At 43.1% G+C, this 24,328-nt stretch overlaps 1 protein-coding gene across 12 annotated transcripts in view; it reads right to left on the bottom strand.

Moving 5' to 3' along the window:
* FHIT (fragile histidine triad diadenosine triphosphatase) overlaps positions 1-24,328 on the bottom strand; it is a 1,117,930-nt gene that overhangs the window by 217,142 nt on the left and 876,460 nt on the right. For 8 of the 12 annotated variants that reach the window (XM_075005823.1, XM_075005820.1, XM_075005819.1 and 5 more), the window contains 2 exons: positions 14,399-14,544; positions 13,446-13,475 (listed from right to left, as the gene is read on the bottom strand). In XM_075005823.1, the coding sequence (XP_074861924.1) occupies positions 13,446-13,475; positions 14,399-14,544 (176 nt within the window). Of the gene's footprint in view, positions 1-13,445; positions 13,476-14,398; positions 14,687-24,328 lie in introns of all 12 variants that reach the window. The other 4 variants (XM_075005828.1, XM_075005831.1, XM_075005830.1 and 1 more) reach the window with 1 other exon arrangement.

The following is a 24,328-nucleotide window of genomic DNA, read 5'->3' as shown; positions in this document are numbered from 1 at the left end:
CTACCTTACAGATCTGACTGTGGGATGAGATTTAATACTAAAACCAAGGAAAAGAAATAAAACAACGGGCCCTATTCTCCACAGGATGCACGCATAACACTCATAAATGTTAATGGAAGAGACTGAATGTGTGTGCACTGAGCGCAGTTTATTAGAATCTAATAAATTTGGCGATTTGCCCTTGGTGTCGTCTATAGCCACACATTGTGACAGAGCACTGGTGAAAAGAAAGAAATATGACGACAATAATGGCATATATCAAATCACACTTTATGGACATCATTAAAATAATTTATGGTGCACAAATAGTTACTAAAACTACACAAACAAGTTGTAATTGGGAGTGCAAGTAAACATCTAGTTGGTTGTTTACACACCAGAACTCAAGATCTCTACTTTGTAATTGGGTGCAACTTCAGTGACTTCACCAGGGATGTCACCACTGATGCTAGCTGAGAAATTGGGTTCAAAGCCATGGAAGTTATATGTGAAAGGGGGGGCTCAAAGAGCTGAGAAATCAGAACAGCAGCCAACCATAAAACTGGCACAAATTGATTTGCTTTCAAGTTTGTGCAAAAAAAGAGAGTCCAAGACCAGAGTGGGTTTGCGGCTGGACTGTCAACACCTAAGGTGGCCTCTCCATAGAGGGCTCAGGCACACAGATGAGCCATTACGCAGAGCTGCCCAAGGTATTCCTCCTCTTGGGGCAAACAGTCAGATGGCTCCCACAACGGCCCACGGCCCACAAACACATCTAACCTCTGCTACTGGAATGACACCCATGTAACTTCAGAATTGGAGCCTGTTTAACAAAGTCAGATGCTCAACAACATTGGTACCAACCCACTGGTTTAGTTTGCTTGCCTGTTTATTTTCTCCGTCCTCTGTCACTGAGCTTGGATCTACACCACAGTGTAGACAGGATGCAATGAAGATTCAGTGGGGCAGCTACAGCAGAGGCACCTGGTCAGAGTACTCACAGGAGAAAAGGAGATGACACAGGGTTGCAAAAGGGAGCGGAAAGAAGGAAACTCAGTAAGACAACGGATTTCCAACATTTCATGTATTCTCCTTGCCTGCCTTACCTGCTTACACTGTCAGCCCTACAGGTGGCAGACTGTTTTTGTACGTGTTTGTACAGCACCTGGTGTACTATAGATTACAAAATAACATAAAAAAGGAAGCGGGTGAAAAGTCAAATGCCTGAGTGGATTACCAAGCAACACAACTCTTTTCTTCCCCCTCCACAAAGCTTGACTAGTGTAACACTGGATTCCTAGAGCTTGCAGGCCTTGTTTGCAACACTAGCAGGCAGGATTTATCCAGTATTTAATATCCATCTGTGCAACAGACACTGCACTGAGGGCAAATGCTGAATTTCCCAGACTTGCATTCTTGCACTGTGCTGCTCAATCTCTCTTCCCATTGAGGAATTAGAGATTGGCACGATACGATTTAGCTCAGTAACTACAGGCTCGACAAAGACCACAGGGCAGAGTGGAGCAGACTGGCAGGAGACAGAGGTGCACGTCATTCCCCTCTGTTGTCCCCTGTATGACCTTCAAGAGACATTGCATGTCACCTCCATGTGGCTCTTTGGGAGAATCCATGGTGGGATAAGGCCGGGAGCCCCTGCTCCCTGCTGAACAGTCTGAAGACAATGGGACTTTCATCAAGAATGCCACTATAAAAGCCTATCCTCAACAAAATCCTGCTTGGAAGGTACACACAGGAGATTTGGAACAAGGAGAAGAAGGGTCTTCAGGGAGCCATGCTGCCAGAAATGAAGGCCCTGGAAAGGATTCTCGTACCAGGTTTCCCAGAACAGATAGTCAACATTCCTTAAAGATCTCCAGGAGCCACATCCATGCCTGTGCTAACCCCACCCCAAAGGGAAAGATTCCGATAGATTTTTGCAATACCAATGCCAGAGATCCCAATATCAGGAATCCAGCATAGGCTAGAGCTTGTACAACCAGGCTCATGATGAGGAGGCAAAAAGAGATGATGCAACGTGCCAAAGGTCTCCTAGCAGGGCAGCAGCAGATGGGGTAAAACACAGACCTTATGTCTCCCAGCCCTGTGCTCTTCCTTATGCACAACTCTGCCTCTCAGGTGAGTAGGTGCAAAAAGTTCAATCACTCTGTAAGTGCAGACGACCCCTGAGTACTTTATCCTTCCCATGAATTATCCATCTCAAAGGTCTGAGCAGGTCCCTAACCTTGACCTGCTGGGCCCAACCCCATTCTTTCTGCAAGTCAGGGCTTCTCTCAGCTGCTTAAGAGAACAGCCTGGTTCAACCCAATTCCATTAGTTATCTGCTAGAAACATCCTGTTGATGAAAATGTCTGATGGCCAGGCACTGAAAGCTCCTGCAGGAAAATGAGCATCTCAGAGCCTTGTTGAATGAAGTTTCGTAAAAATAAGAGTAGGGATCATGGAAAAGAAATGGAAATGGGTAGATTACGGAATAATTTTGCTCAAACAGCCAGTTATTGTATTTAAATTGCCTTATCCAAGAACATGTATTTTATCCCAAAATTGGATGCAGGTGTTTTCATCCGTCAAATATCAATTAATTAAGGATAATGTAAATTGTTAAATTAGCCAGTTGGTCTCCACATTCCATATTGAAGCGTTAGTTCTGGATATGTGAAATAGCAAGACACTTAAAAAAATCAGGGACACCTTTTGTTAGAGAATGATTTGCATGGGGGGATTCTGAGCCATCCGAACAGAAATGTTTTTCCTTGAAAATCTGTGTGGGTATTGGGAGCTTAAGCAATCAAATAGGAACCAAGAACATTACCACCTTAATGCAGACAGTTCTAAATATGTAATGTCCCTTAATTCTGACCTGTAACCCGCTTTCCTATTTAAGTGACAGGTCTCTTTCTGAAGAGAGTCTGCCAGTCATGCTGAACTGTATTACACTGCAGTGGTTTCTTTTCTGGGATACAGAAATTAGGAGGAGAATAAAACTACCAACTTCATTATGGTGTGTAATACAACAAATCAGTACTCAGGTCTCCAAGCAGGAAGAGGCCAGTGTGCTAAAACAGGAGCAGAATCTGCTCTGATATTTGCGACTGTAAACCCAGAGTAACACACCTAAAGTCTGGGCAGACTTTCTGCTCTGCTGGTATAAACCCAAAGTTAGCCCACACTGAAGAGTAGGTGATTTGAGGCTCAAGACAATTTCAGGACCCCGTAGCCTCTAATGGTGGATTGTTCTATTGTTCTCTTGTCAAAGACAATTCTGCAACACAACAGGGTAACATTTTTTCTCTCTTCCTCTTGCCCCATCAAGAGCTGGGTGAGCCCTTTTGCAGGAACATTTAATCTGATAAATTTAACCTGGGTTTTCTGTTTGTAAATCTCATGCACACAGACTAATTTCTACATACTTTTCCTCTTTGAGCTAACATGAGGATGTACAATACAGGCTAAAATATGCACCACTGGGGCTGAGCACCATTAAAGGTCAAATCCCAGCTGTATTTGTCATTTCAAATGATCAGAAGATGGCCTAAACATCTTTCAAGTGAGAAAAACCTGTCTGCCTTCCATTTTTTAGCATCAAATTTACTCAAGCATTGCTGCATTTTAATGGTCCTTTTTTTTTGTAGACAGCCCTTCATCTTTTGCAGCTGATATAGCTTGCATTGAAAAATACGGAGCCAGATTTCCTCTTTTATTTATGACATTAATTTATAAGGCAGCTATCACTCTGGTTAATGGGTGCCCTTTGTCTGGCTTCAAATAGGTCATTAATATTCTAAATACGAAGACTAAAAACATTAAGGTCCACAGGATGGAGTGGGATCCAGCCAGCCAGCCCCAGACACCAAAGTTTCATAGCTCAGTCAGCTGAAAATGGCTTTGGGCAAAAAGATGCAACACTTCCTAAATGTGGTCAAGTTGTGCTTGCAGACAGCACACTTCTGTCTCTCACTAGCACTTATGCAGATGTGAGAGAGAGGTTGGTTTTGCCCATGAGCCTCTTTGCATCCTTCGTTACCTGTGTTCCCTTTGTCTGGGCAGTTCTTTGGCACAAGGACACCACCAAGCAGGTGAGAATGTGGCCAGCGTACAACAACAAAATCATAAAATCTTGGAATTTTGGCCTTTGATATTTGGCTATAAAATGGAACATAATGGTGGGAAATGAGCTATTCAGGGGAAAAAGGCGTGTTAAAATTGGATGCTAGCTTTGCAGCACTTGTTTGATAAATGATTTATACAAAATAAAGAGTAGTATACATGTGAAGCCCAGCTGTTGGGTTTAATGTGAACACTATCCTATACAAAGCACTGCACGTTTTCCAGAACCAATGTAATATGCCCTGGAAATAAAAAGTTTGCTTAACAAAAACACTCCATTTGCTGTTAAGCACTAAGACAAGATTTAAAAGATGCTAGGGTGACAATTTAAAAGGTAGCATAACACAGACAAAGGAAAGAACCCACGTACACAATGCTCCAGAGAATTAATCAATCAGTTTTTATGGGGATACTAGTGACTCTGTAGACCTCAGACACTGTCTGGGATCCACAGAAGACCTGTGGTCACAGTAGAATGGGCTATTTTTGTTGGACCCACACTCAGAGTGGGATTTGACTATATACGCTCATTGACACAGAGACTGGCTTAAACCCACTGCTGTAAAGAGGAGAAAATACAATGAAAATTGCAATAAAAGGTTCTTTCAAATTAAGGCACAAGCACCTGATTTTCATCCCAGTAACTCTGGTTCTAGTGAGGAGTCACTGCTAGAGCCGGCCGGGAATTGTTCAATGAGATAGTTTTCAATCAGCAGATGCTTATTTGCTGAAACTGAAACTGTTCAAAGGAAGGGTAGATTCTGACACAGTTCCATTACGAAAGTGAGATATTTTCAAACAAACAAACAAAAAGTAAAAAGTTCACATTCAAAACAAAATGTCTCAAAATGTCCAAAGTAAAATGTTTGGAAATCGTTTCCCCCTGCCCCCCCCGCAATTGTTGGTTCACAGAAATTGTCAACGTTCCAACCTGTCCCAATTCCAGATGGGAAAAACATGTCACCACGCAGTGAATTCTCGCCAGGCAGGGAAACCATTCCCCATCCAGCTAGAGCAACTCCACTGAGCGACTGGAGTTCCACTAGTGTACATCCAAAGCAGCTGAGAATCCAGAGCTGTCTTTGATTTTTAACAGGGAAGTGAATGATTTTCCAGCCTGCTCCAAAGCCTCTCCAGAAGAACAAAATGGATAAATGGTTACACTGATTTCCCTGAACTAGGCCTGTAAGCTTACTACTGCCCCAGAGGATGAAGGGATTCTGGTGCCCTCCAAGACCAGGTTAATTATATGTTCCATAAACAGTGTGTGTCCAATGCAACTTGGTTCCCCAGCAGGGACCAAGACCTCACAGGGACAGTGCTCTGGTTTGTGTCTAGGTGACTGACATTCAATCTGCTGCTGTACCACCTGCTGGGTAGGGTTTGCTGTGAATTAGGCAAGCAAAGTTCTGCTATCACAGGCATCAGCTGAACTATGCACATGCTCCAAGCGAGCATGAGAAAGCCTTTGTGGCCGTGAGGCCTACAGGCACATCAGGCTCATTACAGCACGTCTGGCCTGCTGATTCCTCTGCTGCCAGTTCCATGTCTCCTGCTCTTCTGTCATGGGAAGTGCTGGTACAGTGCCAATAAGCTGGTGCAGAAAGTATAGCCAGTGGCATTTTGTAGCAGTTAATATCTCCATGGCAGCGTGGATCATTAAATCGGGTGTTTGGGCCCATTCACTAGCAATAACCCATATACCTTCCCGGTGGGTGTTTTCAAAGGAGAGTTTTTGTAATTAAACCAAGCAAAGGGGAGACACTTCTGAGAAAGCATATAAGTCCAGGAAGGAAATAGTATGTTCTCAGCGAGCAGGGGAAATATTTTCTTTCCATTAAGCTGCCTGAGACAATGTAATTCCCAGTTTACTCTCCCCGTTTATAACTGTAATAAATTGACTGCAAAATTATTCTTTTATTTCCCCTTTACTTACAGGCCAGTCCATCCACAGCTTCCTTCAGGTCTGTCTAGGGATGTAATATGATATTACTCTGTCTAGGGATGTAATATGATATCACCACGACAGTCTGCAGTGGGAATTCGCAATCACCCAGCCCCATCATAATTCATGGCAAAAGAGAATCTCTCACTGTCTCTGGTCTCCATGCTTTCAGGGAGCCCCACAACCTGGTATTTCTACATCAGACTTCATTATCCAAGTCATCATTTCCATTTAGCGGTACCCAGCCTTTGGTGTTCTCAGAGTGGTGTCACTTCTATCAATCACAGGGGTGTCTCTAGGTTCTCCACCTGCCTTTGTCTCCTGCAGCCTTCAAATAAAACATTTCGGTTTGGCGGATAGTGCAGGCAGAGCAGCTGCAGTCTCGTTTGTCCTCTCATCAATGTCTGCAGAGTCCTAATTGCAGAAACCAACCTGTATTAATTGGGTGCACAATCAGAGACTTCTAGAATCCTCCTTCAACTTCATAGAATCATAAGGTTGGAAGTGACTTCAGGAGGTCATCGAGTCCTGCTGAAAACAGGACTCATCCTGATTAAATCATCCCAGCCAGGGCTTTGTTAGGCTGGGACTTAAAATATTTCCTGCATACTACTATGATGTATATTACAAGAGTGCCTCTTGAGAATCAGTGTCCTATTGTGCTAGTTGTCTAAAGGGCCTCCAATCAAAATCAAAGTGGAAAACAGGGTGTGTCACAAAGAGATGGAGTGCACTGAGGGAGGGACGAAGAGGGTGAAAGGAAAACGGTCAGCTGGATACAGTGAAGCACTGGAGTAAATTGCCTAGGGAGGTTTTGGAATTTCCCTCCTTGGAGGTTCTATGAGCACATTAGACAAATGTCTGTCAGGGATCGTCCAGCTAGTATTTAGTCTTGCCATGAGAGCAGGGGGCTGGACTAGATGAGCAGATGAAGTTCCTTCCAGTCTCTACTTCCTCACCCTCCACTTCTATTATATATAGGTTAGCCATCGCTAAACTGATGGGTCAAAATCATTCATTTAATTAAAACATTTAAAAGCCCCAGATCTCTGTGACTATTGAACTAAATAGACTTCATTTCTTGGCTGATTTCCTGTTGAATCTCAGAAAATATAGGTCCAGAGAAAGGGTCTGAAGGAGGAAAAGGCAGTGGCTTTTTACCGAGGGGCAGAATTAGGAAGTGCCTTGAAGGCAAGGACAAGAAACTTGAATTTGATGTAGTGGAAAATAAGGAGGCAGCAGAGGGCTTCAAAATGAGGGGTGACAAGATATGGAACGTCCAACCAAAGCAGCCGGTGCTTGGAGACATAGCCCTTTTATGAGGCAGTGTATTCCTAACTTTAAACAGATCAAAACACCACAAACCCAAATGTTTAAAAATGGAAGGACAGTTATGAGCTAAAAACTGCTACTGCTATCCTAAGGCTATTGGATTTGCAATACCAATTACTTAGCAGCAGTATAACATATTCTACATCAAAGCATCATCAGCGTGTTTCTAAAAGCAATACATGAGGCTACTGTACTTTGTCACACCATGTTTTGCACATCTTAGAAGTTTTCAAAAGGAAGTGTGTTATGAGCAAGACAAACAGACCACTTTCTGGTTTCACAGTGCAGCTTTGCATTTCAAAATCCATTTGTTTGTCTTACTTGTTTTTCACACGGCATTTTAGATTTGTGCAAAAACAAGAGCAATGTTTTGCCTTTTGCATTTTTCTTCTGAGTCATCTTTGTGCAGCTCTCTGTTTAGGAAGCAAAAGATGTCTTTCAGGGTTTGGTTAAAGAAGGATTCACCTTTGCCAATCTGCAGAGAAACAACGTTGCTGTATCGAAGCATTGTGGTTAGTAATTTTAATCCTTCCAGTGAAATCAATTTGTGTTGAGATGGGATTCATTTGAATGATAAACCCTGAGTCCAGTACATTGCCTCAAATGGCACAAGATGATCAGATCAGAACATTTGCAGTGGGTTTAAATAAACTCTGCACTCTTCACTTCGGTTTAGGATTCCAGAATAATGCAACCAAGGTGGATTAATATACTGCACATTAAAGAAGCATCTGTGAAAGAAAAACATGCCCATAAAAATAAGGGAGAAGCAATCTTCTCGATGTAAAATAATTAGTGGAATACGTGACACAAAAAATAAATTTCTGCATGCGTGCACACGCACACACACTCCCAGCATCAGCCTGGCTTTCTGATTTCTATATGTGAACCTGAAACTGGCAAGCTAGTAGGCAGTTGTGAACACTGTCAGAGGTGGTGAGAAGACTGAGATTTTGACACTGTGGCAGAGCAAAACGTGTTAATAGGTGTTTCTGCAACTGACACTTCCTGTGCAATATTCTCTTGTCTGTACAGACCAATTAGCTGCAGCATACCCTGCTAGCTTGATTTGTGTAGCCTTTACAGAGTACAGAATGCACAGGGTTTCTTAGAGGGTTACAATTTCACACCAAAGGCCAGGCTTGGGGATCATTCCCTAGTAAGCTTTATGCCCACAAAGGCAGGGTACACAAGTATTGACTTGATCTTACAAAGAAGGCTGTAATTTACACAAGAGTAGATTATCAACTACTGCTCAGCTGACAAATTTAAAAGCCACTGGGCTGATTTTTCTGCTCCAGTGTAAGGGTTTGGATGGTCTGGGTGCCCACAGACTAAACCATCACAAAGCTTGCCGTGTTTCCTTCCAAATGCAGTGACAATTCATAAACCTTGCCTTCACAGGAGAAACACGAGCACAGGATGCAGAAGTAAAAACTCTTTAAACGAAGTGCTACAAGCATCTTTCCCCCTGCAGAGAGGAAAAGACTAGCAAGGGAAGAACTGCATGCAAGTCGTGTACATGAACGCACAACAGGAAGGTAACCGCACAACACAATGAGGGAGAAACACAGCAGAAAAGGTCCAACAGAATAAACCAGAAAGATACAAATGTGTGTGCACAATTTTGAACTGCAGCCTTTGCTTCTTTCAAACAAGAGTGGGGAGTGAGCAGAATTCAGGGACACACCTCAGCAACACTCACCTCCTGGGTGCACAACCAAAATCCTTGCCCCAGACCAGTCAGTAGACTGTACCTCCTACATGCAGATCTCCCAATCCCTGCTTCAAAGTGGGAGAGGGAAGGGTCAGGCATTCCTACAGAATTGCCCCTCCATTTCCAGCCCTTCACGAAGTCCAGGTCTGGGGTAGAAGAGGCAATATCTAAAAGGATGTGAATAATCCCCAGGCCTCGCAAAGAATCTGTGCCAGAGGTTCTACACCACCACACTTGTAACTTTTACTGTGAGCCCAGGAGCTCTGCAGGATTTCCTGACAAAGCAGATGTACTGTGTCCTACTGCCTGATAGCCAGGGTGGGGAGTGGGCAGGAGACCTATGAAAAAGTACAGATCATTCATGGTATCTGGTATGGAAACACTGCTCCTTCCATGCAAAGAACACCCATGCGCGCCGATGGGAGGATTTAGAAGCACCATGAAGCTGCCCATACAGCTTGCACCTTTATGCTCTGTATAAGGGAGTGGGTGAACTCGCCCTGTCTGAGCCACCTCGATTCTGCTCACTTTAAGTGATAGATATGCAAGAAATGCAGAATTAAATTGAACAGAACATAACAGGAATGACTCAAATCACCTACATCAGCTGCTGAAGTACCTTGAGGTGGATTTATTTGAACACGTTGGCTTTTCTCTGCAACAAGACACCATTAAAGTAGCTCAGTGGAGAAGAGAAATTCAGAACCAGTGTCAGAAGGGCAGGATAAAGCACAACGCAGATGTTAATTCGGTATCATGACACTGGCTGCCCAGCACTAGGCTCTGGATCGGCACTACAAAAAATTATAGCATATCTGAGTGCGGTCTAAACTCCTCCTGGAGACGCAGCAAGTCCCCAGATACCATGCAACCACCGTCTCCAATTTCTGGTAATAGGCTGCTATAGAGAAAGACACAAAAATCAAAAGAATAAACTCATTGATAAACAACATATCTATTGCATATACAACGTAATGCACATGCATAGAGCATATTTAGAATTAGACAGAGTTCTACAGTGAAGGACAAGCTGCAATTTATACTTAAAATTGGATATAACTTCTTCCTTCCGTATGATGAAGACAGCCTATCTTCTCCAAAATTATGGCACAACCTCTTGCATCATGAGAAAGAAGTTAAGTAGTTTGATTTATTAGTTTATGAGTTGTAGGACTACTTGAACAGCACCCCCCCCCCCCATGTAAAAAGATCACTGCTGGTTCTTAACTTCTTTTGCAGAACCCAATAGCAAACAAATTGCTCATTTTTCAGACTGATGCACTCATGCATTGGCACCAATTGTGTCACATGAGCTACTGTTTAATTTTATTGAACTGCAACTTTCAGTCTTCTCAAGTGTTCATTGAGGGTGACACTATCATCAAAATGGTAGTCAGTACAGGTAATCTAAGGTAGGTAATGGGCCCCTTTCTGGCAAAAACTTATGCAGGTGCTTAATTTTAGGCCTGTGAGTAGTTCGAGTGTTTGCTGGATCGGAGCCTTATTGTGATGGTGAAGCTGAGCATCATGGTGATATTGTGTAATAGGCAGTATGGAAAGGTTGATGTAGGACTTCTGGGTATCTGCTTTTTTTGTGTGTGGACATGCTCTTTCAAAAGAAGTTCTTAAGAAGAGATCTTCTGAAAGGACTTCTCTCGAAAGTTCACTGTGGTGTGGACATAGCATTAAGGTATGCATGCCTTCACTGAAGAGTTAGCCCTAGCCCTTACCAGGGTGTTACTCTAATAAAAGCCACCAGCCCAAGTTTGGTGGGGTTTTCAGCAGGTTGGCTGGCCAGCCCAGGGTACAGGAAGATGCCCTAGTGCTACTTTCACACTAGCTGACAACTCCCTCCTCTCCCTTTGCGCTGGAGATGCCGGAGAAACCACATGAGAGCAGACAGTTCTCCAAGGCTTTCCCACAATTCTCCCCCATGTGCAAAGAAGGACAGACAAGTTCTCCCTCACTTAACGGCGAAAAGTATCGGAGGGGTAGCCACGTTAGTCTGGATCTGTAACAGCAACGAAGGGTCCTGTGGCACCTTATAGACTAACAGAAAAGTTTTGAGCATGAGCTTTCGTGAGCACAGACTCACTTCATCAGATGCTCACGAAAGCTCATGCTCAAAACTTTTCTGTTAGCCTATAAGGTGCCACAGGACCCTTCGTTGCTGTTAATGGGGAAAGAATCAGAGGGCAGAGTGCTAAGAGCCAAGGGAGAGGCCCATGCATCCTAGACACACATGGAGGAGCGCAGCAGTAAACATGTTCAGTGAGGTTCCACTGTGGAAGCAGCGTGGCTCATCTAGCTGCTGAGACCCAAGCTGACTCTGCAGCACAGACACAGCCTTGCGGATCTCAGTGGGAGATGTGCTGTAGTGGGAGGATAACACTGAATATATGCTGTGGTCCACAGGCCCTAATTAAAAGTGAAATGCAGTCGCTTCCACAGAACGAACGTGATGCCCTCGAGGTGAGTTAATAACATTTCCTGTTTGGGAATATACAACGGCGCCTTTCTCATATATAAATAACCAACATGCTACATATCTGATTTCAGATGCGTACATTATTTATGTATCAAGTAAGTGGCTTCAGACTTCATGAACCCCAGCCACCTGGGAGGAACGCGGCTATTAAATTAGCCATTCCCCACTTCACTGTTTCCCTTGAAGAAGATTCAGATCACAGTAATCTGAGGCAGGCTCTGAAAGCACCTAATTCTCTGAACACAATCATTGTTTTGCATTTTCTGGTGAGACACATCATCAAAACAATGACAATATACTATAGCTTTGTCCAATGATGCAGAAAAGTAGAAAAATCCAACCTGCTACCTTCCTATTTCTGAAAACACATGCTCTTTCTGAGTCCAGAAGCTTAGCAGTGTGCCATTACCATCTGATCAAACTTGATAGATATGTGAGACAGGGGCATATCATGTGCCTTCATGTCTTCACAGTTCGTTGGCTAAACACATGCACAGTATGCTTTGTACAAAGAGAAAATTAGGATTTTTGCTTGCATCTTAAAAGCCTACACATACATTAGTCATTCACCTCAATCAAGGAAAGTATGAATATTTCTCACCTCTAATTTTGATCATTAGCACTTATGTTTTTCTCACTTTTGAAAATAATAGTTTCCTGGGAACCTTTCCTTGAAAACTTAATATGTTCTTGGCAACAGAGAAAAATATTGTGCCTTGCTTCCAAATTCATGTTGGATTTTAATGTCAAAACCTTCATTTTTTAAAGAAAACTAGATTGAACATTATCATTTTCACCCATCAACATCCTGTTCCCAGGGCAAGCCAGAAGCCTAGCAGAGGAGCTACAAAATCTGTTATGCTGCCGAATGGCAGTAAATTGTGTTGCAGTGCTACGCATCCCATAAGCTTCTCAGCAGTCTGGGGATTTTCTGATTTCCCACCCCCACACACATCTCTACTCTGTTTGATAGTCACAGAAAGCAATAAAAGCAATAACAATGGTAAGGTCAACACAGAAAATTTGAATTGTTTCTGTTTGCCATAATTTGGTTGTTGGAGCCATCTTAACCTGAACAGCTTCTTTGAGATGTCTAATCTGATTTTACAATGTGCTAAACTATAACCATATTTTGACTTTCCATTGATTGCAAGTATAAAAAATAGCCTTTATCTCCTGCTCAGGCATATAATCTAACTACATCTGTGTTTGCATTTGCATGATGGGGGGAGTCAAACAGTCCAGAGAGCCATCTTGGATTTTATCTCCTTTATTACTCAAATGGAGACTATAATAGTTTTTTTTCATTTGCACTAGCATGGCTAAAAAATGGCTTTTAAGCTTCACTGGCTCCTTTAGATGTGAACTTTGCTAACAAGAAAGTGATGAGAACGTTGAGCGAGAAAGGTGGATAAAAAGAAGTACGTTTTACTAATGTAGTTCAGTTTTCTGTTCCTTTTGCCAGCCACAACTCAGAAATAAATAGGAAAGGCAAAGAACTTATGGAGAAAAAGGCAATATTTTCACTGCATAAACAACACCCAAAATTGCTTTCCCTCTGTTAGCTTTCCATGAATGTGAAATAAACAAGGTAGAGCTAATTATCATCTCAGAGCCTGTCTATAAGAAGTATTTTCACAGCTGAAAACTTCTGCCTAGAAAAAAAGTGAAATGTAAACATAGTTCCATGCAAATTCCATCAGAGTATTGACAAGCATAATAGCCCCAGAATTTCTCTAACCTCAAGGATAACAGAATGATACAGCAATGTTCTGCAGATGACTAGCTTTGATCTTTTATTAGTTCTCATAATTGTCTCTTGTTAATTAGCATCCTGTGTAATGAGCATACGCACTCACCTTCACAGTTTGCCCAGCTTCAGGACCATCCTGTAAGCAAAAAAATAGAAGACTCAGATAAGTGGCACTAACAAGGCTCTCCTGGGGATTCAGAAATATTATCTATTAATAATTCAAATCCAATTTCATTGTGTGTTAATTTATAGGATTCTCCTGGGCCCCATTCAGCACAACGCCTGTGGGACTAGATGCTTCTACGTTTCAGGGTGTGATTAAGAGGGAAATAATACGGGAAAAAGAAATTTATACAGTAGAGTTGTCATTTTTCATGATCTCAAATCCCAGTTTTTAATTGCTAGCAATAGCATTTCTGCTACTCATGGATGTAAAATACAAAACTGTAAGCACCACTTTAATTGGCAGCCTGTTTATTTAAATCCTTGGTGCCAAAAATGGCTTTAACCTCCAGATTTGGTTTACACAAAAGGATTTGTTATTTTGTATAAGGCCACTGAGTCAACTTAGCTCAGTATGTTGCCTCAGAGAGTACTTCAGGTAACGAACCTACATAACACACCTAGCTGACTCCTGGGCAAGGCACCAGTGGGGAGAAATTCTGGCATTTACTCCTTGAATCCTGGGCTGTGAATATCTTTGTTAAGAGTTGTGCTCTGCAATCACCTTCTATTGGGAGAAAACAGCGGAACTTCTCACTATAGTAAGCACTACACCCGATGGAGTTTGCTGGGAAGACACCATTTTAGCAATCGTTAATTAGCCAGACTCTTTGTTGAACCTAGACACAGTATTTGGCTGTTAACCTCCTTCAGCTGAGAATGCCAGAGGTTATGATATGCCAAGTAAAGCAAAATTGCACTTCCTTATATTTGGTGAATATTCATTGCTCCTGTGGTTTGAGCATCTTCCTGTCAGCAGGTGGTGGAATAGGGTAAAAAGGTTGCTGAAAAATACAGAAAGGAAACAAAGATGCTGGATCCAATTAATTTACCAACCTGAATGGAAATGGTGAGTGAAGTGCCACAGAAATGTTTCTCCACCACATTTCCAACCATTTGTGTTGTTTGAAATAAATCAGCCACTTCCTCAGGACGCAGATCGCGGAAACGCTCCACAGGCCGGAGTGGGCAAACGAGGACATCTGAGATGGAAGTAGTTAAGGCAAAAGTGCAAATCCAGCTAGTCCAGACCCCGACCACAACGAGAGGTTCCACTATTTCTCCTGCTCCACCCTTGAAGATTTCACCTGTATTGGTAAACTCACCTTGATTTGAGGATCACTCCTAAAAAAGAAAGGAAAGGAAAGGGTTTTATGGCAAAAACATAGCAATCATATTGAATCATATTGTGGCTGCTTCAGAATTCACCCCTAATTTCCTCACACATTTTATTAGGTGCCCAGGTGTGAAAATGCTGGTGCAAAAATCTAGACCCCTAAATGGATATTTCAATGGCTTCAGAAAAGGGCACTCAGAGTCACGTGCTGTAGTAGGTATCCTTTATTGGAGGGGCCTGTGATCTGAACTGGATGTGTTCCATTTGGGAAGATCCTGGATACAACTCCCATGATGCCTTTGGAAAAGGAGAGAGAGAAAGATACTTCCTCTTCAAGGGAATGCAGGGAGAACATGTGCTGGGCTCCTTTTCTGGAGAGGCACAGAGATTGCTAGATGGAATTTTGGTCTGACCCAGTAGGGCCATTTTTATGTAGCACTCCAGTGTCTTTGCACCCCTAGATATACCAGAAAAATCTTTAGTCTCTAGTCAGAAACAGAACAATGAGAGATGGGAATATACTTGGCCTAGATTGAATAGGCCCCTATTCCCAGAGTAAACTAGGAAGGGCTAATCCAGAAACAGCAGGAAGCTGCTAGAATGAATCAGGCCAATTGAAACACCTGGAGCCAGTTAGGAAAGCTTGCAGACTCAAGGGAGCCTCATGCTCATCAGAACATCTGGAGTCAAAGAAGTATCAGCTGACACTGGTTGTAAAAAGGCTCCTCTTCTGTTGGCTCAGGGTATGTGAGGAGAAGAGCTGTGGAGGAGCACAAGCGGGTGCCAGAGGGAAGAACCTGTGATAAGAAGGGAGCTGGGAACAGCTGTAGGAAAGTGGCTGAGGGAATCATTGCTGTCAAACAGCTGAGACTTAAGATATTGCAGGTAGCTGCTCTCACAGTGTCCCTAGGATGGAGCCTAGAGTAGAGGGGTAGGCCTGGACTCTTCCCCATTCTCCCATCCCCTATCCAGTACAGGAGAAGGACTGATACTGATGGAGGGGGTTGTCTTGCCCAAATCACTTAAAAAGGCAGTAGAGACTATTGAATTTGGTCTCCTCTCTTTTCCCTGTGTCACCGAACAGTTAGATGGTGTCTAAACTGAGGGCTGCTGCTGAGCCTGAGGCAAATATTCAGCCAAAAAGTGTGGGACCCACCAAGCTACCGGAGGAGCTTTGTCACTAGTATTATTTCCTGGTTTGCTCTATTGCAGATTTCACACACTTTTATTCACACCTGACCCTGTATGTAATAGGCACATATTGCGAGGCATACAAATATGTGGTACAAAAATGCCCTGATTCGGATTCAGGCATTTGTTTCCAACTGTGTGAAAGGGGCAGTTCCAGTGTATGCCACCTTCTTGTGAACTGCCAGAACAATAAGATCTTAAGAACACAATTTTCAGTGTGGCCACAACTCCTTAAATATGACCTGTGCATGCATTTTGGTATGATTATCAAGACCACAGAGCTACTGGTTCTCAGCAGAGACCTCACATGCCACCCTTTGGTGAGCCATCATGCAGATATCTGACCTACGGGATCTCTATAAGTCACCATGAACTCCCTGTGCCTTCTGCCAGATGGTACCAAGAGGTCCCTTGGTTACAGCTGGCTCATAGCACTTCTGAAAATCAGGCTGCATTTCTTTAAGTGCCCACAAAATGGAGGGAATGTGATTAGTGGTCTGGGGCATCCAACCCAAGACAGCTTAAAGGAGCCTGATTTTCAGAAAGTGGGTGTTCAAGCAAAATGGCCTTTCAAACAGGGCACCTAAACTGCTGGCCACATTTCAAACTCTTGGGTGTAAAGCCCCCATTATTAGGCACCCCAGTTTAAAAATCTGGAACTATGTACATAATACTATGATAATTACTTCAGCAATATTGCCATTGCAAAGCACAAGAAATGCTCGTCTATTGTTAACATTAGGTATTTGTGTGAGTATAGTTAGTTGATTAGAGCTGTTGCAGTTTAAACCTCAGGTCCAGAATGCTACAAACATATTTTTAGTTATTCTACCTCCTCTCAAAACACTTTGTAAGCAAGTGAAATGCGCCATCAAGTAAATAATGGAAGAATACTGAGACAATTCACATATGTCTTGCTCAGAACAGAATTACTCAGTCTATCCTACACTAAATATAGTCTAAACAGTATGATAATTCCTAATATGGGGTGCTGCAACCATTTACTTCAAAGGCATAACCGTTTGTTAGTGTGAATACAATCAGGCTGGTCAATGTAGTGAACACTTAAGGCTTGAAACTCAGCTAGTTCTACACCAGTTTCTCTCTGTGGATTTCCTGGGAGTTGTTCCTGATTCAAACTAGTATAACTACAGCAACTATAACTCCATACAAACTCTGATGAACATATGGTATGGGAAGTTAACAAATTATCTGTTTAGCACTGTAAGAATGGTTTTGAGAAAATTAGGCTACATGAGACTGTAATACAGTAGTATTGCTTACTGCAATTTTAGTCCTGCAAATGTAATGGGTTTCAGAAAAGGAACATACTAACATCAAGATAGTAGCTGTTCCCCCTTTCTATGCTTCAAGCAAAGAAAGAGTTTAGGCTTTTCAGGACTTAGGTTTCCTATATTACACACACACCATCACCTTCAGGAGGAGCCCCACAAGTTGTAGAACTTATCAACTCCAATTTAAACGCAAGTAAAAGTATGTGCGACAAACGTACAAACATTGCAGGGAAGGATTATCGTTTTCAAGTATGTGGAACAGTGACTAGACCCGCTGGAGACCATGCAAACTCCTTGAAGTCTAGGAAACAAGCCATTGTCCAACAGTCTCCATCAAATCCCTTTTGAGTCTCTGAAATGTCAGGCTGACATTTGCACAGCCTGCAGCAATGCTGTTCCTCTCCTTCTCCAGCGGAGTGCAGGAGCCTCTAGTCTAGATTCAACAACTTGGCAAAATCCCAGGCACACAGACTTTATAACTAACCCTCCTTGTGCTGCTGTGCAGCTGAGTCCTCCAGTCTGGCTCCCTCTCCTTCTATTTATAAACTCCTCTCCCTTCCTTTGAGCTCCCATTGGCTGCACTCTCAGGAAATGACACCAGGCTGCTTGCTCACAATGGAAATCACCGGATAAGTAGCTTCAAAGGGCTGATGAGCACACTGAGGGCTCACCACCCAATTTCTGGATGATTCTGGCCTATCAGCAGAATGATGTCATCCACCCCTAGCCAGTCTGTAGACTCACGGAGTCCTGAAGCAACTGTGTATCCATCCCATTGCTTTTTCCATTATTTAACCCCCAGATCTATGGGTTACACGGGTAATCGCTGAATCAAAATGTACTGTGTTGCTCCAGCCGTAACCAGCAGATAGGCTGAAGTTAAGAAGCTCAGACAAAGCTTAAGCCAGGCTGAGTTTCTAAAGGACCAGGCAATATTAGTGATTTCTCATTTCAGATAAGAGCAAAGGGCTGTTTGCTTAGGTAAACAAGGACATGAATCATTCACAGAGCTTATCAAAGGGACAAACATTTGCAAGTCTGCTTTGAGAAAGCGGAAGTTTCCTGGCAGTTCTGTTTTGATCACTTGCAGAATCAGAATGATGATGGAGCAGATCTTTGACTAACTGGAACTGGCTTTTTCAAAAGAACTCCACTCCTAGAGACTCCCATTGTTCTCAAGAGCACAAGAGAAATCTGGTGTCAGCTGTGGGTGCTAAGCGCTGTTGAAAACCTGTTGTGTGACAGAACAGCAGAAGCATTGACTAATTTTGTTGCTGTAACACATTACATTAGCATATTTTGAAAAAGAAGAAATACTTATTGATGTACATTCAGCTAGCTGAAATTAGAAAACAAAATATTGGAATATTGTCTGGTTTTGAGGCTTTTGGTTCTCAGATGCTATATCACCAGCTCAAGCTAACATAGCTAAAGGCTGTAATAAACCTCCAATAATTTGTCTGCTAGTCATCCAAGCATACCGTACAAGGCACGTTCAGACAGGATGCCATTGGTTGAACTTAGAGCTCAAGGGGAAAGTTGGAAACTTGCTGTGCAGACCTGATTTCCATACCAGGAATAAAAGAACAGAAAAACTAATTAATTTTACTCACAAAAAGGAAATTCATGTCAACAGTAAAACAGGAGAAAGGATATTTGTTTAATCAGAATTCATTTTTCAAAAGGAAAGTAGGAAAGCCTTTGCCCTTGGGACAGCTGATACTTAAACAGATAATTATCCTGCCTGGGCAGCATGCTTTGTTATCACAGGTCAATGAACCATTCTTCAGTGAAGAATTTCCCTTCACATACCTCTAGCAAAACTTCTGCTTATATTAAACAGTTTGCTTTATTTTGCGTTAGAGTGTTTGCCAGTTTCTCTCTCGCACACCAGCTTGCTTCCCAGATCAGCTGTTTGATCTCCAGCTAGCTTTTGACAAGGAATAAATTGCTGCATTAACCACAGTTTCTACAATGAGGAAATAACATGGTATCCCTCATGGGCAGTGGGTGAAGCTGCCACACCCATGTTCCACCCCTGCTCTGCCCAGAGCCTGCCCACAACCCACTGTCTCCCTCTTCTCTCTGCTCACCCATTCCAGCCAAATCCCTGAACCTAAAAGTAGCAAATGACATTCGGGGAGAGTAAGGAGGGGGAAGTCTTCCTGCCTCCTCTTCATTGCCTTACTCCCTGGGCCACTTCCTCTGTGACTTCTTGCACCTTCTGGGCCTCTCGACTGGGGCCAGCAGCCTGGCAGGTGTCAGGCTGGAGCCTCTCTCTAGCCTCTCCTAGCTCTCAGTACTGCTCTACTAAGGTACTCGGTCTTACTGGAAACTGTTCCTCAACCTTCCCTGGCCAGAGTCTAACTGACCCAGCTGTGCTGGAGCAGGTCCTTATATGTAGGGCTGCTCCAGCATACTGCCCTCTGATTGGCTGCCCCCCACCAGGAGCTCTTCTCTCATTGGCTGGGAGTTTTGCACAGGCTCCCTCCAGCCTGCCTTAACCCCTTCCTTGCAGCAGTGGGGCACCCTGCCCACTAAAGGCTCTTGTTATGCCAATAAGTCTGACAAGCTGGAAGCCTTTTCACTTTTAAGTTAACAGATCCACTTTCGGGAGGAAGAGTCACAAGTCTGCAAACTGCAAAAGCTGCTGTGGGAGCCTTCAGGAACAGCCAGAATAGGGAATGGTGCAGCATTAAGACCTGGGGAAGGCATTGTCTGCTGTTGCTTCTTATACCCACCTACCATGGCGTTCCTGGCCCCACTGCTGCACTGTGCTCACTCAGGCCAGTTTGTGTTTTGATAACATGAAGCACAAGCAGAGCTGGATGTAATGGATGGTCACCCTGGACTGAGATGGAAGAGACCTGTATTCCGTTCTCTGCTCTGCCACTGACTGGCTCTTCTTTTAGGCAAGACATTTCATTGCTCCGTATCTCCCCTTCCCCACCCATTTGTTACCAGTTGTGCCTACTTAGATTGGTATTACCTGCTTGCAGCAGAGACTGGCTCTCGTTATTAAAGCTGACTGGGATGTTTTCGTTGAACTGCTTTTTCGCTAAAAAAAATACTGACTTGCCAAAAGCAAAACTGTTTAGAAAACAGGCTCGGTTTCAGGGAACCTCCTGGCTCAAGGCTTCTTCCTGAACAAGGTTTGAAACTGATAGTAACGCTTGGAGGGTTTAAATATAAAACTCTTGGGCTATGCCTACACTAGCCCCCACCTTTCGAAAGGGGGATGCTAATGAGACATTTCAGAAGATGCTAATGAGGTGCTTCCATGAATATACAGCACCTCATTAGCATAATACTGGCCGCAGTAATTCAAAAGTGCCGCTTTCGAATTGTGCACCGCCCATGTAGATGAGGGCCTTTCGGAAGGACCCCCCTGACTTTGAAAGCCCCCTCTTCAAATTTGGTTTTAGGAATAAGGGGCTTTTGAAGTCTGGGGGGGGTCCTTTCAAAGGGCCCCCATCTACAAAGGTAGCACGTGATTCGAAAGCAGCACTTTCGAATTGCCGCGGTCAGCATTATGCTAATGAGGCACTGCATATTCATGGTAGTCCCTCATTAGCATATTCCAAAGTGTCTCATTATCATCCCCCTTTCGAAAGCAGGGGGACGCTAGTGTAGACATAGCCTTGGGGTTTTGAATCAAAAGAACTATTTATTTTTAAATTTTAGTAAATATAGGGTCAAAAAGTTAAATTAAAAAGCAAAACTTTCAGTAATGATTGAAAAAAAACCACTAGTTTGATTGATTTTTTCCTTGGTTTGAAGATTCATGGAATTACTTGAGATTTACATTTTTTGTCCTCCTTAATGACAGAACAACTTCTGAAAACTCACAGATTCCAACAGTCCTATTTATGTATTTGTTCAATGAGGCCCTGAACACAGCTGTGACACCTAGGTGCTACTAGAATAAAAATTAATATAATAATATAAAGCACAATATTCCATTAAGGAACACTGTATGCACTTCCACTTCCCACCTTAAATTGCTAAGACTGATTTACAAGTTAAACTATATTTTAACCCCAGTTTGGGGAATATATGTGATAAATAATTAATGGACCATCATTTAAAAGATAATTCTGTGCTAACTACCAAGACAAATGACAGACGTTGTGAATTGGAGTTAAACAAACGTGGGACTGTAGTTAGGACAAAACTGCAGTATGCATATATAAAAAAGCAAATGCCAAAATGAATTCATTAGTATATTTTGCTATTAAATAAATCACACAACTTTACATCAGAGTAAGACCATTAAAGATAATCTCTTGGTCAAACTCTTATCTGTGCAAATAATCCATTTACCTCAAATTTCCCTCCGGTTTACAGTTAGATAACGAATTCCTCACTTCCTGTCATAACCCATTGCACAGAATTGTCATCTGCTATGGAAGAGCTGACGTGACTTCACCCAGAGTCATTCAATGATGGGTGAAGTAATTATTTCCCAGATATAGTGGGACTATAAAGTGCACTTGATCATTTTGGATCATGTAAGCCAAAAGCAGCCTTCAGCTATCATAATTTCTAAGCATATTCATCGGGTATATTTTAAATCTGGAAAATTCATTCATGCTTCCCTCTATGAAAGAATGTGGATTATTTTAAATTCACTAGACACGGCAACTTCACAGAAAGGGAGAAAGGTGTGTTACACCTCACAGAAATGTAACAAGACACCATTTACATCTTTGTAGTCATCAGTCTGCTGTAGAACACGTCTGAGCTTTCAAATTTCCTTTTTCTAAGCACTGTACGCGGTAATTTCATGATTTCCTTATTCATTGTAAATTGCCACTGAATAAGGAATTTTGTACTTATAAGCTTTGATGTGTGCAGCTACATATTTCCTTCACATTCTTAGGAGTCAGGCCATGCCGCTAAAGTAGAATACATGCAATTTAATAAGCTAAGTTCTTTGTTCTAAGGAGTAAGACAGCTTGTTATTCTTTATTATAGCTTACAACTATATGGTGTATAAATCCAGTAGAGGTCTCTAAAAGGCCATTTCTTATTTCTGCACATGTGCACCTATATTAGATGTACTTGTACTGATTTATTAAATCAAACGGGAATGGCTAAACTTTCCAGAAATATAAACACATACCTTTTATTACTCTACAGATTGCCATGGAGAGCTGGAGTACAGCAGTGGTGAGGCAGCTCTGGTATTCACAAACTAATGTCACAGAGAAACATTTCCTTCCAAGCGAGCTCTTGCCAGACAATGTCCAATACTCACATAACTTTCTTTTACAGGCTTTTGAATGCCACATGTTGATCAATTGACTCTAAGCTAGGAAAGCCATACAAAGCACAGCTAAGAGCCTGGACTGGAACTCGCGAGCTCTGGATGCAGTGCCCAGCTCTGCTAGATGGATTCCCTGCATGATTCTAAGATGCCAAACGCTGGCACTTATTAATTACATTGTTTGTATTTAAAACCCCACCTAAGACAGCAGCAGCCTTCTGTGTAAGCCAGCTATTGTCCGTTCTGCCCTTGACAGGGCAGAACCCTGCCTTCCAACAACAAGGGTAACCAGGCCCACAGACAGGGGAGAGAGGGATAGGTCTGCCGATGGGGGAGAGAGAGAGAGAGAGAAAGGGGGAAGTTGCCCCCAGGCCTGGTGTTTGTAGGGGCAGCAGCCAGAGCTCTGGGCCCCTTTGAAATGTCCCAGGTTCACTGCTCTGCCTGCATGTGGCTGTGGGGGTGGGCAGCAGTGTTGTGGTCTGGGCGGAGCTGAGAGCTGCCTGCTCTTGGCCCTGCCCATTCTATGCTTGGCCCTACCTGTTCCATCCCCCTCACCCCCTTGCCCAGGCCCTGCAGTGGCATGCTTAGGGTGGCGCTGATGAGTGGCTGACCCAGCCCAGCCCTTGCACCTGACCCCTTGCCCTTTCTGGGAGAGTCACACTACCCCCCCCCCGCAACTTGCCCAAGGGCCTGGCAACTCAGTCAGCTCCCCCAAGGGCAACCTTTGGTCTCTGCAATGCTATTCTCATCCTTAGACAAGGCCAGCTTAGCCCCCTCCCCCCACCCTGAATGCTCCTGGGCAAATCACATAACCCATCAGTGCCTCATATTCAGACTGGGAACTAGGGTTACTAATCCTCCCTTTCTCCCACTGTCGGTCTGCTTAACTTCTGCGGTGCAGGGCAGGGGAAACTAATCTCAGCTACCACCGTTCTGTTACTGTTGATACATTTACATGATGACAATTACAGATGGAAATTTTCACCCTACAAACATGCACGCAGTTTGCACTCAAAATCAGAGCAAGGCACACTTTTAATTCTTTTTTTTTTTCACATTAGAATTTACAGCCCAAAGTCATAGAACTACACATCCGAGGCTTATGCAAACGTTAGTGAAGTCATGGGCCACGAGTTTTGGATCAGGCCCTCCGTTGGCTGAGTACTCAGTGAAAATTCACCCACAGATGATTCGCTTGACATACAAACTGTCCATTAAGCAAGCAGAAGTGCAGGCATTTCTGTGTGCACTGCTCTAAAGATCTTGGTGAGCTATAATTTTAAGGTGCAAAGGTTAGACTATTTCTCTGATGAACAACAACAGGGTAAAAAGCCCAGGATCTGACAAACTCTCAGCTTGGAATTGGCTTTTTTCTATTTCAACCTATTGATTTGTGGTATACAGCACACTTTGCGTGTTGGTATGTGTTTTGGTTTTCCAACCCAAGCTGTATAAAGTCAAACATTTAATATTTTACAGGTAGTGACATCCAGACAGTAAGAAACATGTATCTCTAATGAGGAAGCCATGGACTACTAAGCAATTTGTAGAATTAAACTCTTAGTCTGTGGCCACACTCAGCCAAAACTTTGAAATGGCCATGCTAATGGCCAAATTGGAGAATACTAATGAGGTGCTGAAATGAATATTCAGTGCCTCATTAGCATGCTGCCGACCAGGGCACTTCAAAAGTGCCGCATTTGTCTCTCGTGCGGCTCGTCTACAAGGGGGTCCTTCTCGAAAGGACCCCCCAGACTTTGAAATCCCCTTATTCCTATCAGCTTTCGAAACTGACCCCCCATGTACATGAGCAGCGTGAGAGAAGCGCGGCACTTTCAAAGTGCTGCTGCCACCATCATGCAAATGAGGCGCTGAATATTCATTCCAGTGCCTCA

This window comes from Carettochelys insculpta, chromosome 11 (genome assembly GCF_033958435.1).
Source record: "Carettochelys insculpta isolate YL-2023 chromosome 11, ASM3395843v1, whole genome shotgun sequence".
In the NCBI taxonomy this organism is placed as follows: Eukaryota; Metazoa; Chordata; order Testudines; family Carettochelyidae; genus Carettochelys; species Carettochelys insculpta.
The sequence above is the reverse complement of the archived record's forward strand: the minus strand, read 5'-3'. Positions and strand labels throughout refer to the sequence as shown.